The 20,288-nt window shown below is 43.2% G+C and overlaps 1 protein-coding gene across 1 annotated transcript in view; it reads right to left on the reverse strand.

Moving 5' to 3' along the window:
* Window positions 1–335: 335 nt before the first annotated feature.
* The window catches only part of LOC138199513 (potassium voltage-gated channel subfamily B member 2-like), an 85,018-nt gene continuing 65,065 nt past the window's right edge, over window positions 336–20,288 (reverse strand). Inside the window, exon 3 of the mRNA XM_069151648.1 lies at window positions 336–2,759. Within this exon, the coding sequence (XP_069007749.1) occupies window positions 792–2,759 (1,968 nt within the window). The 3' untranslated portion in view covers window positions 336–791. The remainder of the gene's footprint in view (window positions 2,760–20,288) is intronic.

Consider the following 20,288-nt stretch of genomic DNA (forward strand, 5'->3'; position numbering starts at 1 on the left):
CTACAGGTGTACGCGCTTTAGAGGAACTGAGGTGTTTTTAGTTTTTTTTTGTCCTTCTTTTTGTTGATTCAAAGATTGAATATCGACTGCTCAAACTAAAAGTTCAACGGCTGTTATGGAAACCGAAAAGCGATAATGTCAACATTACAGTTTCACACACCATATTTCACAAGAAATAAAAGAAAGAAAACATTACAGGGTCGTCATGGGAACACTTTGCATTTCCACAAAAGGTAATGATATGTTTTTTTTAATAGGTCGCTACGATGCAACAACCGGTCTGAGGGCTGTCGATTCAAACCCCTCCCACCCACCCCCACCCAACCTTCCCTTTTCACATTGCAAACACTTGTACCTTCAGTGACAGTCTTCCTTTGCCATCCTGTGCATTGTCCTTGCGTTCGATGTCCTAGTATTTACAGTGGAGCGCTTTCAGCAAACTAAGCACCGTAAAATATGTCTTTTTTTTTTCAAAGCATGCTTTTTACAGATAAGTCCCTCTGTGCATTTCTCTCTATTGCTAGAAAAGGAGACTGTCATTATGTACATTGGGAGGACCTGTGTTTACATTAGCTAATGACGGGCCTACTCTTTGAGCCCACTGTTTGTTCCGAAGTCATTCTCAAATCTGCGCAAAGCGCTGCAGTTTCTTTTTCAGCAATACACAACAACACAAGTAAAAGAGACTTGTCATGCCATGCAAAAATATCTTTCACTACAACCTTGACTTTTCCCCCTCCTGCTCTCCCACACACCAGGCTGAGGTTGATGCAGATCAGCTTCCCCTACATTCACATGCTGGTTTCACAGGTTGGAGAGAGGCTGCCGTCCCCGGGGATCAGGTGGATATCTGATGTAAACATGTGGTTCTCTACTTTGTGTCCACTTTGGTTGCTGTCAGCCTTAACCTCCTCGCCTACCCCGACCGCACCTTGGGTGCAGTTTTGTGCTGCCGCCTTGGGTGACAAGGGCCCAACCGCAGCACCCGCCACCTCCATCAGATGCTTCTCCTCATGGTTCTCCGTGGACTGATCTTCATCACCGGGTGGGGTGTCTACCACCAGCGTCTTTGGCAACAGCGGGCAGGAGACTTCTTCTATGACTGGGCGCAGCTCCTCTGAACTGGGGATGAGCGGTGACGTCTCTCCCTCCGGGGACTCGTCTTCCAGGATGCTGGAGCTGATTTCTCCAGGAGAGGTAGTACTGGGTGGTGTTAGAGGGCCCTCAGCAGAGGTTTTGGTGAAGTTGGCCTTCACCCCTTTCATATTTAGGGGGTTATCCCCTCTTGTAGAGCTCTGGATATTCTCTGCAGCACTGTTGAAGAGCTCTGATCCATCACCGGGGTTGACGGATTCATAGAGGCCATCTTTGAATATGATGCCAGGAGAACTCAGGGCAGCGTTGGCTCTCAGCTGGCTCAGATCCAGATTGGGTGGGGCTCTCGGGTGTCTGATCCGACACGGCCCAGCATCCTCCTCACCTGAGTTGGAGCCCTGCTTTCTGAAGTCCCCTGAAGAGCTGGCAAAGTTATCTGCAGGCAAGGACTCCACTTCCTCCATCTCCAGCTCCACCTCCTCTTTTAATGTAAAGTCCGGGCTGTGAGATTTCTTCGGAGAGGCGGGGGCAGTCATCAATGTGCTCAGAGTGCTCATGGAGCTTGTAGTGTTGAGATTGGTGAAGGACTGTGACCTGGTCATCTGGTTGTACATCTCCTCCAGTTTCTGAACATTAAGGTGCTGTGGGGTTCTGTTTGTGAGCTGCGGACTTCCGGTGGTGGTGATGATACGCTGGGGGGAGTTTTGCGGCAGAAAGTCCGGGTTTCTTTTATCTGGGGATTTGAGGTTGGTTTCGGAGGACGCATGCCTGGTTGAGCTGCCCCAGCGGCTGGGCGATAGGTGGTTGTCAAGGGAAGCTTTGTCCTCTCCTTTCTCTATCACCACGTCCATCAGTTCCATGCTGCGGGCGAAGGCGTCTTTAAGGTTCATTGACACAATGCTGCCGTTCCTCTTGGCTCTCTCCAGCGCCTCCCTCCTCTTGATGGCTTTCTCCTGCCTCTTCTGCTCCTTATAGAACTCAGAGAAGTTGTTGACAATAATGGGGATCGGCAGGGCAATGACCAACACTCCTGCAATACAGCACAGTCCTCCCACAATCTTTCCAAGTAAAGTCTGTGGGTAAATGTCACCATAGCCCACTGTAGTCATGGTGATGGTGGCCCACCAGAACGAGGCCGGGATACTGGTAAATTTGGTGGCATCTTCATCTTTCTCAGCAAAGAAGACCAAGCTGGAAAATATCATGATGCCCATGGCAAGAAATAAAATAAGCAGCCCCAGTTCATTGTAGCTCCTTCTCAGCGTAAATCCTAGAGACTGGAGCCCTGTGGAGTGCCTGGCCAACTTCAGGATCCTCAATATTCTCATGATTCGGAATATCTGCACCACGCGGCGTACATTTTGGAACTGTAGCACGCTCTTGTTGGACTCTGTTAGGAAGATGGTGACGTAGTAGGGCAGGATGGCCAGCAAGTCAATGACATTCAGCGGGCCTTTGAAGAACTTCCACTTGTTAGGAGAGGAGAGGAAGCGAAGGAGATACTCCATGGTGAACCAGGCGATGCACACGGCCTCCACGTGGGCCAGCTGGGGGTTGTCGTTGGCCTGACCAAACTCATCCATGACCTGGAGCTCTGGTAAGGTGTTGAGGGACAGAGCGATGGTGGAGAGGACGATAAACAGGATGGATATGATGGCTAGAATCTGAAAGGAGAGAACAGAAAAGAATATGATATTAGTTCAACTCCAAGAAATCTACCCATGTTCATGTTAAAAATGATTTCCATGATAACTTTAAAGGGATTCTTTGTTAATCTACTATTTTGTCTCTCACAGTCCACATTTTACGGCTTTTTTAGCTTATTTGTTTGTGGCAGATGGGGGATACACGCTGAATAATCACAAGTGTCTGATTTGCATGAAGGACAGAAAAATGCATAAATAAGGGCTGAAAGGTGTTGAGCGTACAGTAAATGATAAGAACATAATGGAGTGTTTGTCTTTGCTTAAAAGGCACTGTGGAAGGGTTCCAGAACATAGGTGAGCACTCCATTACGCATATAAAGAATATAAGACATGCCAGTGTACATAAAGGACTTTGGAGGGTAGCGAGATAATGTTAAACGACTGGAGGTAGCAATGAGTGATTAGACCTTTGAGTGAATGCAGCACTGCAGGAAAGATTTATTGGATAAGAAGTACATTTAAATAAGGGGGAAACAACTAGGCCAGAAAGCTATTTTAGAAATAAAGGCGTGTGTGTGTGTGAGTGTGTGTGTGAGTGTGTGCGCGTGTCTAAGAGAGAGAGAGAGAGACAGACAGAGAGAGAGAGGAATCTCATCTATGCCAGATAAAAAGATAAAAGGATTTTGGCTCCACCTGTTGGCAACATTTTAAAATTCCCTCTGCCTGTCATTAAAACAAATACTAATTGCTTTCAATTGATAAAGAGTAAAGTTTTGAAAACTTGTATTGTTTGTTCTTGTCACATTTACAGTGAAAGCATTGTTTCCTGTGCCTTGTGTTTCGTAAAGAGATGGGTAAGAACATCCTGCATCCGGCTCTCAGGGAGGTCAGCCCAGAATGAGCCTGTGTTTCGCCAACAGCTCCTTTACCTTTACAGGATTTATTTACCCTGATTGAATAAATCTGGGCTCAGATGTTCTGACTGAGGTTTGATCTTTCTAAAAATGAGTGTGTGAGCAATATATATCGAGGGGAAGACAGTGTTTGAATGTCACTTTGAATGATGTGATGAGTTCTATCTCTCCATGTCTTGCACTGCAATCATAGATACAACTTCTCTCACTGCTGCTGGATTTAGTTGATGCCCTTTTTTTTTCTCTGCCCAGTACAGTCTTGCATCATAACCTAAACTCCATCCAGTGCATGGAAAAATTAGTATTCTTTTGTGCGAAGTCCTCGATGACCTAAGCAATATAAAACCTATTAAAATCTAATGAACAAAGATTGAAGAGTCTCAGTCAAGATAGGAAAACAAGGGCCCCTGAATACTAATCACAAAGCACATTAAGTTGCAGAACACACTGATGATCTTCCATAAATTTACACTGTGCAGTCAGGAGAAACTCACTGTATCCCCTTTGAGACTTCATTAATTTAGCAAATATCACATATTAGCAAATATAGCGTAGAGATAAAGCTCAAGGATTTCACAGTGTTTAGGGGTCAGCCATTTTGACGGTCTGTCCATTAGTCTGTATGTAGCACTGATGCTCTGGAAAAAAAAGTGGCTAATGACATTTCCTGAGATGTACAAATACACAGGCAAAAAAGATGTTTTTCTTATCAAGGAGGATTCCCTCTATTAAGTGAGTCAGAGAACAAAACAGAGAAGGTGGTGTCATGGCTCAGCAGAGGAAGTGTTATCAGTAAATGAATGCTGGTACTGATTAGGTTAAACCTATTAGCAGCTAAGTGAGGCAACTCGGGCAGGCCTGGCGCTGAGCTGCAAGAGTGTGGAGTCATAGTAAGGATTGCTTCCATAACCCTGAACTCTTTGGCAAGCTCATTCACTGCTTACTTCCCGCTGCCAAGCCACTCAATCAGAAGACCTTTGCTTGTGTTGCTGAACACAAACAACGTAGACGAGGAGGTAAGAGCATAAGATACGATTTCTGCTCAGTTTATAGGCTTACTGGCGATAAATTGTGTCGCTTACGAAGCAGATTTTTCAGATACAGTGAAAATGTGGTGTAAATACAGGCAAAAGGTAACTCATTCCTATGAGGTCAACTCATCTTTATTTAGATTCACTTTGACCGCCTGAGAGGAGACAGTTAATCTTCTACTGCTCTGCACTTTAAAACTGCACGACGAACAGCTGAATGAATGGACGTGTGGGCACGCACACAAACACACTCACACGCACAGACAAAGGGAGTGATTCATTTTTTCACTGACCCACACCCCTGCGGTCTCACTTTTACACACCCAAGCTGGCACCCTTTGCTCATGGACACCACAACTGGTGTTTGAGTGTGGGGATGATGAGCAATACTGAGGTGGCTTGCATTAACCTATTGTAATTGAGTGGGAGTATTTATTTTAGTATGGGACTTCTTTGATCTTCTTTGCCCCTGATTTGCACGTGTGACGGCATTAAGTATAGCCTCCAATGCTGTGAGCTGTGCATTAAAACAACGGACAAGGCGCAGTAAGGCCAGGTGACACACAGACAGGAAATAGGCCAAGATATTATACTAAAATGGACACGCATACATACGTAGGCTAGGGTTTCTTTAACAGGCTTTTCTTTAACAGCCTGTCTCAATCTGTCCTTCTCCCACTGTGTCTGCCTGGGAAGGTTTTGACCATCAGGATCATTAAGCAGCAGTCAGGTCATGGTCAGGTCAGTTGGGAGACCTGATTGGCTTAGATGATTAGCCAATCAGGCATGCTTCGGTTGCCCGTGCTGCACTTTCTCTCCACCAACTGTACCTCAGCAGAGACTGCTGAGCATGACTGTGCATGAGAGAGCTGCTTAACTTTGAGGCAGATGGACAAAGAGAGATAATTTTTATTCAATACTCTGATGACTTCCCTCAATACTCTTTTCTCCTGAGCACATTATGAAACACATTGAGAAACGATCACGTGACGAGTGACAGGTGGCTCGATTCGTCAAGGGACAGCTTTGTAAAAGTAGTTTTGGGAAAACATCTCCTTTGTATGAAGGAATTGAATGTGCTTCAGACACCAACACCCAACCCCACCACCACCATTTCACTCCACAGCTCCTTTAAAGCAGCATTAGATTCCCCGGGCGACCCGAGGTGGAAGTGTGAAGCTGATCCAGAAGAGAACACACACAGGAGTCATGATGTTAAGAGCCCTCTCGAGTCTCTCTTCTGAGCCTCTCTTGATTTACTTCCTCAGCCACCTGTCATCTGAAGCACGACTTGTGAAATTGCAAGAATCACCTTTTCCCATCCTCTTTTAGTTCCCACAGGAAGCAGTCAATAGGGGCACTTTCTCCTCTCTAAATGTCCTGTCATCACTGACAAGCCCTGTGGTCGCACAGTTACACCCCACTTCCTGCATCTCGTCGTCTGCCTGCATTCACATCGTTCCTTACTCAGGAAAGATTTCGTGAGAAAGAAAGATTCCCTGCGCCACAATAGCGGCCCGTTTACTAGCTTCGGGGGAGGCTATTGATTGCGTACACATCACATTATGGACACTGAGCCAAGCCCAGCGAGCCCGTATTGATATCCCAGCTCAGAGCTCTCATGGACCATGATCCACCTCTGAGGTCCCCGCTGACCTCCCTCCCCCACTGTGTCATCAATTTGTGCTGTACAAATTGAGCCATTCCTCAGGTATGATAATTTTTTGCAGCGGAATCAATCCAGGCGATTATGGCTATGGTAATGTGAATTGATCCCAGGACTTGCGTGGTATTTCATCTTCTGGGATCGCTGTATCTCTTCTAGTGTGATGATTCCATCAAGGGCCGCACGGGTGTTGTGCGGCACATGGTAACACAGTTTCGTTAAAACAAAGTATAATTGGTTGAACCTGCACTGTGTAACTTTAGTCTCCATCCTTCTGCCAGTGAGAGTAATTATATAACCCTGTGTTTACATCATAGGCTCAGCTGTAGCTTACTCTGTCACTACATTTGCTGTTTGTAGAACGGTGGATTGATACATTATTTTAAGCATTACAACCGCAAAGGTAATGACTCATCAGAATTAGAACTGATAACATTTGGAAATCTTAGAAGAGACACAGGATTGAATTTATCCACATTTAAGTTATCATAGGGATAAACCCAAAGTTAGCCAGCTTAGCTGTCTGAAGTCTGGCATACATGGTGCGTCCATAGAGCATGTCCAGTATGCGTTCATCTGGACAGTGCGGGAACGCCTGACACGTTTAACCAGCATTGTGTGAACTCGTGTGGTCAGGACTTGAATGAAATGGACGTTTATTCGTATGTAAAAGTCACAAATTGTAGCATTTAAGTAATTGATTACTGCACTAAGTTCACATGTACCTGTGGGCAAACCGTGCTTCATTATTCACATCCCCGGTTCCATATACTGGAAATGGGTTTAAGGTGACGTAAATGGCAAGGTATGACTCCTAAATGTGCACAAATTCTGTTAGTGAGCCATTACCAACAATTAATGACGGAACTGAGCATTATTATGGCATTATTAAGGAACCTGGCTCGGATGCTTTAATCAAGATTTATAAGGCAGGGACAGGTAGAGTATAACTTGAATACATGCACCCTTAGAGAGACCCAACATTAATTAACAACTAGAGAGAGGGAGAGACGCCCTCCGTTACCGCACCACTCTGTCAAGATTCTGCTGGATGAGTGCCTTTACTGTGGCTGCTTTCCAAAGACAGAGACAGAGAGAGAGAAACAGAAAGAGATTGGGATATTTGGTGGCCATCAAGTGTTTTGTTCTGCCGAGCTTCCAAGGTTCAGAGAGGTTTGGGGGAATGCTACAGTTATTATGTTTTGGACCTCAATTCTAAAGCCATTAGTCTGCAAACAAGATAACTGAGTTCATAAAAGCACTGGAGAAACAAATTACACACGGGTCCAAATGAAATCATTGAAACTGGTTCAATAAGCAACAGAAACAAGTCCCAAACCTTCATCACAACTTTGCAACGAAATCCGATAAAAATAGACCATGGCAGTGTCCATCTGGTGAGCTATCTTTGGAGACTCCAGAGGGATTTGGGTGCTTAATAATGAATACTTATTATTTCATGAAAAAACTATTGAGCTGCTCATATACCTTCATCAGCTCTCGGTGCGGTCAATAATTGCAGTAAATTTAACCCATCCATCTTGGCATAATGTAGCATTGCCATACCGTGTCACTTACAATGTAATTTGTCATCAGTCAGCGCGAGCATATTTTGTGTCCCCCCGTGTTTGCAAACCTTTGTCAATGAGTATCGTCCTGATGTGATTAAATCACAATTCCAGGGTCAGCCTCTGAGGTGCCTTACAATCAGTGTGAGAGACGAACTGCATGTCAATAATTTTTCTTGTGGACTGTTTTTTAAAAGCCTTCGGTAACATCAATAAGATACGCGGAACTCTCTCTCACTGTCATATTATTTTTGCTGGAGGCACGCAGCAGCAGAAACCAGAGGGTTTCAGCCAGTCTTATGTACTGAGGGTTCATTCAGCAGCACAAAAAATTATTGAGTGGGCTGACAGCATATGAGAGGAACCTTAATCAATAAGCGGTTCTCATCTGCTTGCAGGCCACCCGCCACCCTTTGTTACCGCAGTGTTTATTTTTAACCACAATAGGAAAGGTAAACAAATATAAAAAGAACCAATACATAAATAGTACAATCCCATTTTGACTGACGCTACCCTAGTATTGAGGACTGTCCCTCCACCATCCAAACTTTCTTCCACTGGGGGAGTTTATTACCTGTGTAGATACAATATTTTCTTCAATCTCTTCACTAAACTTCAATCTGTCTGCTTTTCTTTCCATTCTTGTAAAACACACGGTTCTTATGGTTTTCACCCTCCTCCTCAAAGCCCTTTCACTTTTTTCCCGGCTTTATTTATACTGAAGTGTTTGTTTGTGTGTTACTTTCTTTGTTTTTTGTCGAGCCAGTGAAGAAAGTGGGCTAGTATGAAATATTTATAGAGTGCGTTCATCCGTCGGGCCAGTAGTCGCACAAACACGCCTGCACAGAAGCGGCAGCACAGTTACAGTGTGTCAGCATGCGGTGCTCCATTACAGCTCAGAGGAGTTTTGCTTGAGTGACATGCCGGTGATTAGCAGATTGAAATATCATACATAGAAAATCACGGATTAGCTGACACAGTGTACTGACATTTCCTCCTTCGGTGTTTGTTCAAATGACATATTACACGAATGCCATTAAGATTGTTTCTAACTCATCGTAACAAGAACACTGGGAGGGAAATGTGCCAGCGTATATAGACCCATGAGTCCTGCGAGCTGGCAAACAGTACAGAGAAGAGTCTGACTTCTTCTGTGATGATGCAGTCAGACTCTGGTTCATGGTAAACACAGCCTACCTGCAACTTTGAGACGAAATACCACTCTTCCCAACTTTTGCCAAACACTGCAGGCATATGGGACTTAACAAGAGGAGGAAGACAAACCATTTTAAAAAATAAAACGTGCTCAGCTAGGCGGCGTGACATCCAACACGGCCAACGTTCACAGGACGCAGTCGGATCTCTTCATTCAGTCGTTGATATCAGCAAGCAGAATGAGTGGAATTTTAAAATACCTACAATGTCTAAAAAACAGTTGAAAGACAAACGATAACACTGGAAGGCGGATTTTAAGGGATTATTGTGAATGCTCTAATAATTTCAATGTATTTTTTGATTTGTCTTTTCGTGTTTGAATGTAGCCTTTCCGAGGTTCTTGCATGGTTAAATCATAAAATTGCATTTTATGAAAAAAAAAAAAAAAATTGGTATCTGCAGTGACAGGTGATACATTAAAGATTTGGTTTGGTACACGGTGGTACATGGTCTGAAAGGTCTGGGAACCTCTGATCTATATTAATGAGTAAACAGAAAGGCCAATTAGGAGTGAGTGACACCCAGCAATGCTGACCAGTACAGCTTTTTCAGGTCCCAGCGCAGCGCAGCAGCACTCAGGTAAATTCAAACATTTATGAGCGAGCTGCCACACAATAAATTTGCAATCGCACGTGCAACTCCAGCATTTCAAATGCTACAGGTCACAAGGTACAGTAGGTGGGCCATTTCTGGACTCAACCTTGAGAGAAATTCGGCAACTCTCTTTTCTCAATCAAGAGTATTGATGAATTTATTTAAAGCTCTGATGGGATCCTTGAGCCATCCGCTGACCGAAATAGATACCTAACGCTTAGTCCATATGTGCATCCTGTAACGTAGCCCTCTACCTCGGTTATCAGATTTCTTCATCCCATACAGTCTTCAGGACAGATATGATTGCAGTTGAACAATACTTCATTAGTCTTTAAAAAAAAAAGAAGAAGAAGATATCCCACAGTGTGGTGCTGCTATTTCCATCGACGACTCAGCAGTTTTGTGAATTAATCGTTGGCTGTAAAAGTGGTTCCCGCCGAGACCAGGCCTCCCAGGAAGGGCAGAGAGGAAAGTCATGCACAGTGCGACTATAATGACATAGACTACAATGCAAAGAACAAACTTGAATTTTAGGATGATGTCTTGACGGCTCCTAGTGAGATCAACACTGGGAGCTCTTTCACTTCGGGCAAACTTTAAATCGCACCAATCGTGCACTTTTCGTCTGGGTCTCTCCGTCCTTCCTCTGTAATCTGTCCCACACTATTGCCCTCTTAGCCACTTTGCAGCCAATCATGGCCCGTGACTTTCACAACACAAATGTCAGGAAGAAATACAGGGAGCCAGAGAGAAACAAACAGGCAAACCTGGCAGTGCAGGAGCAGGCTGAGACAGACACAAAGCTGCCGTTTCTCCTTTTACACTGTAAAAATTACAAAGATATGAGAGCAGAAATCACTCATGAAATAAAAATAATTCATAACAAGTTTAAAATCCCCATAATAAACAAAAGACAGTACTTCTAGTGGAAGAAAATCCAATAAAAGTAATTCCACTGCTGGTAAAATATGAGAGCTCGCTATGAGCTATGAGGTCTGCTTGTTCCTATGCCTTTGTCTTCCGTCTCTTTGGCAATGTCTTACCATTGCAATACATCTTCCTGATGATGATCTAGATATATAAATTAGAAACAATCTAAATGAAGTCCTTCCATTGCTGGGTGGACATGGAAAAGTCGGTGTGCATGTGTATATGTTTGTATGTATACAGTAGGTTGTGTGCACATGTGTTTCTGCATTTCTGGGGAGAACAAGCCTCTGGCCCTTATGACGTGACAACATTATTAACCTATGTGCCTCTAACATCCCCCTCCTGAGAGAAGAGAACAGAAGGCAGACCGGAGATACAGCCAGCACCCTCCACAGCATTCACACACTCCGACGCACACGGACATGCACACGAGGGCTTTTCCAGTACACACAAGATATTGTATATCCGTATGCAAATTTGATATCTGCACACACGCTCATGTTACTGCATCTGCATGCGCAAAGATAATTCTTCTTTTGTATAAAGCATCAAAAGCCATAACACCAGAGAAAAACAACATAATTACAGTCGAAGTTTCTTATGCTTTGAGTAATTTTCAGCTGAGTAGTTGTGTGTTCCCGCAGGGCAGTGTATCTTCATGTGTGACAGAGAAAGAGCCGGAGAGAGCAGTCAGCAGGGCAAAGTATAATTACCGCTAAGTGCACTAGCCCCTGCGCCTGAGTAGTGATCACTGTGTTAATCACACCGGCTGATGCACCAGAATCAACACTTCCTCGAGCCACAGACAAGAGGGAGACGGGAGAAACAAATACGCAGCGCGAACCATGTAACAGTTAATATTCATGATGCGCTGAGTGCTGCAAATACCTTGCAGCGAGCTCGGCTGCTCCAGAGCTCGCTGCAAGATAACAACACGGGAAGGATCTCTTACAAGTGCCCTGCTCCCCTCTACCCCCGAGTCTCCCGATAACATCATCCATCTAATCTCGGAGGCTGAGGGAGGATGGGACGGTGGTGGTGAAGTTGCATAACTGTGTGTGGGGCGTTCCAGAAATTTACTCAAAATACGAATTTTCTCCTGTCACCTCTCCTGGGTGCCTTTCGTTCACAGATAAGACTGGGAAAACCTCACAGGAAAAAAAAAAACGTAGTCTTCCCTACACCTCCCACACACATATGAACTGAGGCAAATGCACACACACACACACACACACACACACACACACACACACACACACACACACACACACAAGTGCTTGTAAAATGCCCTTTCTACCTCTTGCTCTCACAATCTGCATTCTCTCATTCCAAAACACGGTCACATTTAGCTGCACTCAGCAGGCGCCTATAGCTCTCAGCACTACGCTCTCAAATGAAAAAGACAATTCCCCACTTTCTCTCCTTCCCCTCTCCTCTCGTACCTCTATCCGTTATCCTCAATGACTACGCGTCACCTTGCTGTCTGAGTCAAACTGTGTAACCATGGAGATGTCTCCCAGCACTCCTCACGCACGTCGAGCAGAAAGCAGCTTTGTGATTTAAACATTGTTTTTTCTGTGCTGCCGAGCCGTTTACCATTCTGAGCAATCCGCACAAGTCCTTTGAGCAGCGGGATGACGGAGACGGATTTCAGGGTAAAGAGAGGTTACTTGGTGCATTGGAATTCAAAGCAAAAACTGTCAGCCTCTATGAATGCCATCATGAATGCCAACAATATGAGAACATTTAGCGGTTGTGGAGAAACTTTTCTTTCAAGTGGTGGTACCACGGTGAGGAACATTTTCGGATGTTCAATGCTAAAGTATACTCCGACACCTGGGGGTATTAGTCCAGTGGTGATTCCCTGATCTGTAATTGACCTCAGGTTCGAGAGACATTAGAGAGCCCCGTGTTGGGCTGTAGTTTCACTGTCCACAAGAGGGAGCCCCTCCTTCCTGTTGGAGGTGTGGAGAAAGTTTTAAGATAAGTTTCAAAGCTCCACGGAGGAGTTCTGATAATCCATTGGCTATTTCCTGTATCCTTCTCGCAAAGAATCAAAAGCACAACTCCTTCTTTTCCGTATCGCCTCCTTGGTCTCCCAGATGGGATTGCTGCAGAAAGATTTGCGGCCACTTAGGAGTCAGCTAAGCCTAATCAAGTATACAGAAGAAAGCACAACCTTGAGCCTTAACTTGCACTGCCCTTCATTTATATTCCCGGCAACATCAGTATCCAGCATCCACCTCAACACAATCATCCCGATGTGCGGACTGTCTGACTATTCCACATTGTGTTTTGGCTGATTTCAGCTTCACTTCCAGGGCCAAGCAGGAGCCTCCATCAATGTCTGATGTAAAGCCATTGACACAAACATATGCACATACCCTTATTCCTACGCATTGCCTCATATTTTTTTTGCATATCTTTTTCGGTCTATTCTCTGGGAAACCGGGGTAAATATGAATCGAACTGTGTTTTCCTTGAGCCAACTGACAACATGGTTTCCTTTCTAATGAGATTCACCCTGATGATGTTTGCATGAATACATTCATGAGCAAGACTGATGCGGGAGGAGAAACAAGGCGGGCACAAGAGCAGCCAAGCAAGTGCAAAAGTAAATAAACAAACTTCAGACAAGCAAGACCAACAAACACCCAGAAAAAAAGCATGCAAAGAAAGAAGTAATTAAGAATACATAAAGACATAAAAACCCAACTTTTAATGAAATCATATTGTTCTATTGCCTCTGTCTTACTGCTAATGCTCTAAACAGTGAGCTCTGCACAGCTCTAATTTGAACTCTAATTTCAGTTGGACCCTCTTCATCCCAATTACCACACAACACCTTGACTGCTCCCGGGGAGAGAGAGAAGCTCAGCAACCATGGTGTCAATTACATATTGACGCTTGCCTCCGTAACCATAGAAACTTGTGAATGGGATCCCCGGCTCTCCTGTCTGAAGGGCGGCTGTCAGAAATAGCTGAAGCATCACAGTTTTTTTTTTATTTATTTATTTTTTTTTTTAAGGACCTTTGATATGTTATTTTGCTACTGAAGGTTTATGATACACAGCTACATCTGCACATGTACAAATTACACACCTGAGAGTGATTTCAGCAATTATCTTAGCAGGGCAACCCCTCACACATGCTGCTCTCTCCCTCGCAATGTGCCATGATGTTTACTTTAGTAATGACTCATGCTGGATCATACTCGGTGGTTCTCGGCAACAAAAGAACAGCCAACACACTACAATAGAAATGTGACAGAAAAAAAAAAAAGTGGTATGAATGACTGAGCAATTGAGCTCAGAGCTGCTTCGAGGCTGAGGCAAGCAGGACGCGCTGATAAGGGAGCTGTAATAGCAGACAGAGTTTCACAGCCTTTGTTCCACAGCAAATGAGAGTGGTGATCACCAGGGTTGGGAGCGGCACTGGGTGACTGTTTCCATGGTGTTAGAATGAGGTATGTGTGTGTGTGTGTGTGTGTGTGTGTGTGTGTGTGTGTGTGTGTGTGTGTGTGTGTGTGTGTGTGCGTGTGTGTACATCTGAGTGGGTGGTAGTGTAGGCTGGGGTGGAGGCTCGGGTATTATTGATAGGTTGCCTGTCCTTGAGAAGGCCAGATTGGGACGCCCCCAATCTTCACGGGAGATTTCCTTTAATTAATCCAAATGAGGACACACTTGCAACACAGGCACACACAGATGAATGCAAGCAATCAGCTCCACAGTAGTGAGGGAGAGATGAAAGTGTAGGACGGCAGGAACAAAATTTAAACAGATGTTATTTTAAAAGTCCCCTGATAAAACAAATTAGCAAATATTTTAGAACACGACTAAGAGTTTATGGCCACGCCAGCAGCTCCGTGAGGGTGAACTTGTTGGCACAGCAGTGCTTTGAGCTAAATACTAATGTCAGCATGTTATTATGCTCACAATGACAATGCCGAAATGCTGATGCTTTTGCATTTTAATATCCACCTGGTGTGCAATCTTTGTTTAATGTTTTGGCATTCAAATGTGCTAATTAACACTAAAGTACCTCTGAGTTTGATAGAAATGGCAGTTTTGCAGGTTTTCAGTCATAAACTAAATCAATTCTGACCTGACAGTACTGAAGGGAAAATCTGGGGATCACCAAAGTGATTAGGATACATCATTTGAGAACTAAGATGTCCAAAAAAAAAAAATCTTAAAACAGGTAAAGAAAGAAATTAATATTGTTTACATTTCCCAAGAAAATACTCAATTTCTATGAAGTCATATGTCTGTTTTGAATTTCTCATTTTGTAATGACTTTTTATGTTTGTGTTTCTGTGTCCAATGCCTGTGTTGGCAAACAGTGTGATGTGAGTCAGTTTGATCCTCCGGATTATGGTCCGGTCAAATCAGGTAATCAGAACAGCTGCGCTGGAGCAGGTATAGGATTATCAAATCTGTGTGTATAAGACGATAAGCCACTGCAACATTTCCACAAACACTAAGAGGTATTTCCATGCAGGTGGAGGGAAGCGGCCAAAAAAAGTGTGTCATATATTTGATCATGTGAGGGAAGGAGTGAGTAACCTTTTTATATCCTGACTAAAGATAGACATCAAATCCTATTAGAAATATCCGGAATCCTCCTTACATTGAGTGGTATTAAAGACACTGCCTTCAACACCTAGAGCAGCAGGAGGAGGAGAGGTGAAAGGGGAACCTCTGGTGTTGCACCAACACATGGACGGTGAATTCTCAGTAGTTGAAATGATTCTTTTGCACTACATGGGTTAAGTATACTGCTGCGTGGTTATTACAGACCAGTGTGTGGGATGACAGTGTGGGGATGAGAGAATTACAGGGTTGGAGATACATGAGCAGACACCGCAAGAGACAAAAATTACAACCAAACATTTGTTGATAATGACATTGCTAACAGACCCCGGGGCTGATTTACTTGCAAATCTGCACACATGAAAAATTCACATGAGGGAGCATGAAGTGGTTTAGTCAGATGAGAAGCTGCCCTTCCAGCCGAAGACCCAGATTAAGTCTCCATGTAGGCAAGTATTTTCCCTGCTGGATGTGCAAGGCACCAAATCCACACCAGCACTGTGGTTGACGGTGACCTTTGAACTCCCTGTTTGGGGAATTAGCAGCAGTATTGCAACTAATATTATTTCTCATGCATGCATTCATAATGACAAATCAGCTGTAAGTTATGACGAGCTAGAACCCTTTAAACCAAGTAGATTGGAGCAGTAATATGTACTTCCTTGCTCACATTAACAATTGACTCAACTAACAGGCCAGACAGAAAACATGCAAAAGAGTTGTGCCTGCACCTGTGTGGCATTATTGACTTCCAAGTTTAGAAATAATTAACTAATGTTGGAAAATCTGTAATTTTGATATTTGTTCAAGCAACCAAGCAAACAATGTTCAAGCAAACAATGCAAATATCTCAACGGTGAAGATTTTCTGCTTTTCTCTGTTATATGTGACTGTAAATTGGAAACTTGACCATTAGCTGGACAAAACAAGCTACCTGAAGCTGGCTCTTTGGCCTCTGGAAATATTTTCATTTCACTACTTACAGACAATTTGTAAATGTAGACAAAACAAATCCTTTGTTAGCCAGACAAATGACTTTGAAATGAATCAGTGATGACATCAGTCATTAGTTTCATCCATGCTACATCACAAAGCACTCTAACTTTGCTATGTAGGCTAATGCAGCTTATGAGTCACTGCAGCCAGCTCCTATTTTGGCAGAGCAGGATACAGAAGAAGAATTTGTGCAAGTAACACAAAACAATGCAGTAAATAATGATCAGTGCTCATGATGTGACACAGTGGGAGGATGAGTGGCATACTGTATTGTGCTAACACGCAAATCCAATAAAGAGTGAACAAACAATTAAACAGGAACACATTGGCATTCTTGGATATAATCCCATTACTAACAGAAGTACTGTTCAGCATTAGTGTACTGTGAAGTGGATCAGCTGTAAAACCATGCATATATTAACTTAGTAAATAATATTTGTGGCACAGTTCTGACTCAAAATCAGACCCCTTCAAAAAGGTCGAAGTTAGAAAACATACAATATTGCATGTAGCCGATTCTGAGAAAATACTGCAAATGCTACCGGCTTTAGAACGTACAAGAATCAGGAGTCAGTAGGACCGTGGTGCGGTCCCAAAAAGCTACTTTCAGATCATCAGGGTAACATCGGACATGTTGGTTACAGCAGAAACTCTTGAAATACTTCCTACTTTCCGTGAATCTAGAGTATATTCAATTCTTTATCAGTGACTTTACTGTTCCTAGTGTCACCGAAAAGTTCTGTTTGAAGGGATTTATTAACTTGTTTTTATTTTAACTATTTTAATGTTAATGATATCAGATGATAATATATTTGTTCCTCCATAGTGGCGACAGCCATGGCTGCTGGCATTATGTGTTTGGGTTGCTCGTCTGTCCGTCCCATCCTCGTAACCTTGATATCTCAGAAATGTTTGGGGTAAGTTCATAGAATTGGACACAAATGCTCTTTTGGACTGAAGAATGAACTGATTCAAATTTGGTGGTTAAAGGTGAAAGGTCAAGGTTAATTTGATCCCACAAAACATGTTTCTGGTCATAACTCAAGAATCCCTGCACTAATCTGGACAAATTTGACTGTAATTATCTAATAGGATTAAATGGTCAAGTGATGACATTTTTTCCCAAAAGATAAACTTCAATGTGACATCATAAAATTCTTCAAAAACACTTTTCTGGCCGTTATTCAACACCATAACTGAGGAACAGAAGGGGAGGTTGTGACCATGTGTTCACATGTGGTCAGATACTGAAGTGGTGACACCAATCTTGGGTGTCCACCTTGAAACTGGGCTGATTGTATCGATCGTCTGTGCTGTCGGGTTGAAAATGTGTGTGAAGCATCCAAGTTTTAGAATTTTAAACAACATCCATATTTGAAGCTTTGCCTACTGTTCTGCCTCCAACTTTCAATCAGAGTCCGGTTTATTGGCCAAATTCCTTTAAAATCTTCGTTACATATATTTTATAATTCTGGACAGACATTAAGTGTAAACTGCATTTGACTAGTTTGCATACTGTGAGGTGGTAATTCAAGTTTGTCGATGTAACAATGCGCTTTCAGGATTTTAAGAGTCTGTTAGTCATTGTTATTACATAAAGTAATAAAAAGCAAACACCGTCACCTTGTAGGAACAAGATCTATTTTTAAAAGCCTAATAACTCCCATCCACCACAAGGAGGACACACTGTAAAACTCATTAATGTGGGATCCAGTGTATGATTAAGATGGCGCCATGAGCATTTCTTCTTTAGCTGCATAAAGGCTGTTAAACAGACCCTATCTGTTGGTAACCCTAACCCATATTAAGTTATTCTAACTAATGAGCAGTCCAGAAAAAAATGAGGTTGAAAGGTGAACACCTACACATGGCATTTTGATTTTGCTGATGTTGCTCCTAACGCATGTCATAATCCAGTTTGTATTGTAAGAGACATTTTTACAAAATACAAATATTTGCTGTATTAGATTGTTATGAGGTTGCAGTGCTGTAAAGCCAGTCATCATTTTAAATCGTTGTGCTCTCATGAAAAGTTTTAATAGATAAGCTTAGTGAACTGGTATGTATAATTCATAACTGCGGTTTTACTTCTTCCTCAGCATGTGGAAAAGTTGTAGAATTATTCGTAAGAGTTTTCTGACTTTCAGGCTTGCAGTAATTGGCCTGCTTTCTGAACTCTTATTTCTCACTTATTTACCCCTGCTCTGCAAATCTCAGTAAGAAAACGGTTGAACAACACTTCACACTTTGAGGCTGCTTTAGCTGCCTTAGCTGGAAGAGCTCAAGGTCAAATTAATTGGCTGTGTCTCTCATGGTGTCACTGATCCTTTTCCTTTTTCCGCTATGTTGCCTTGGCTGCGTAGCAGCAGGTAAACAATTTATTACAGTTATCCCTTTAACAGCAGGAGAGCTCTTCCTCTTCATAATTTAAGCCGGGATACAAGCACATAAGTCCCCTCTGTCTCGCCCTGCTAGTGATGCACATCGAGCCAACACCTCACAAAGTGGGTCTTTGCTAAGCAAACAAACATCGCTAGCCTCCACAACACTTAGTTTAGCACGATGGATACGCTTGGGGCAAGTTTTAGGGAAAACCTGTCTCTCTCTCTCTCTCTCTCTCTCTCTCTCTCTCTCTCTCTCTCAAAGAAACACAAACTGAATAATGTACAACATAAAGATAGTAAACCTCTGCCCCTGGCTTACAAAGTTGAGTTCCTTCACATGCTGAGAAATAGGCATCGCAAAAGAACTCATATGACTACAGTTATTACAATACAACAAATACTGTAACAGCATATTTGTTATATGACCTGATGCTCCTTACATCGGACATTATTGTACAGTGGTACACATACATAACAGAATCCTTGATATCATATCTAAGGGAGAAAAGAAATGTTTGTATACGTGCTGTTCTGTCAGGGTTTGTATGTGAATGACACCTGCTGTAAATCATGCAGCTCTAGGCGAACATCCCATTAGCAACCAGGACTAATGAGCAGCATTAGAAGCCTCTTACTTCCTGTGTTGACCTCCCCTTGATGTTCGGCCTCGCGCTGCAAAATTTATGGTATAAACGAGCCGCTGAGGCGCAACATACACTCAGAAAATCCCACAATCAATGTCAAATATTGATTCTATTTCATTAAGTCCGGTCACAGGGCCTCCTGGTGTGTGGGTTTTACTCTGAAAAATCCTCCTTGAAATTTTCATCAGATTTAATGGGCATTGGTTTGTATGGAAATGTGGTCGCATAAACTGGGAGGTGTGTTTGTAATAATGGATTTAGGTATGAAAGGCTCTGCTGGACTGCAGGGATTACTGTTCTGGTGTGTCAAGATTTCGTTTTTTTCTCAACAAATCAACTTTAATCTCTCTTTACGGTGAGTTTCTTGTGTCTCTCGGTTTCCCTTTTTGCATCTGCAACGCGCTTCTCTCTCTCCGGTGAAGAAGAAACGGTGGCTGGACTGTGACATGACACCGGTGTAACACAAATAACATCGACTGCACTTCCAGCGTGTAAAGATGATATTCCTGTAGGGATCCTGAATGCATGTGTACTGCTGTTTATGTGTGCGTGTGTGTGCATGTCTTTGGTTTAAAAGCTTTCCTGTGCATATCAGTGATGATGTCATTGCTGGCATCAGTAGTTCCTACTTGACAAAGAGGGACATTGGATCCTATGGCTGCCAGTGCTTTAGTCTAAATTAGGCGTGGGGACAGCGGGCCACACTCTGATGTCACCGGTGGTCCAAGAACAGTTGCCACGTGAACAACGGTGGCTTTAACCTTGGCTCCCGGACTGCATTACATTCCATCACTGCAATCCCCTCGAACTATCCCCTCGCTTTTGCTTCCTCTTTCAGTATTATGAGAAACCCCACTTTCACTCTTGTTCTTATCACCGATTCACCCATCCTGTGTCTTGCCTCCTTCTTTTCCTACCCTGTGGAGCCGTGGAAACTGATCACTACAACCCACAGAGATTTAAGACCCCCACACATATTGTACACATTCTATACAGTATATTTCAATCTTGAC

This window comes from Embiotoca jacksoni, unplaced genomic scaffold (genome assembly GCF_022577435.1).
Source record: "Embiotoca jacksoni isolate LCO1_2020_lvr unplaced genomic scaffold, fEmbJac1.0.p SCAF_17, whole genome shotgun sequence".
Lineage (NCBI taxonomy): Eukaryota > Metazoa > Chordata > Actinopteri > Embiotocidae > Embiotoca > Embiotoca jacksoni.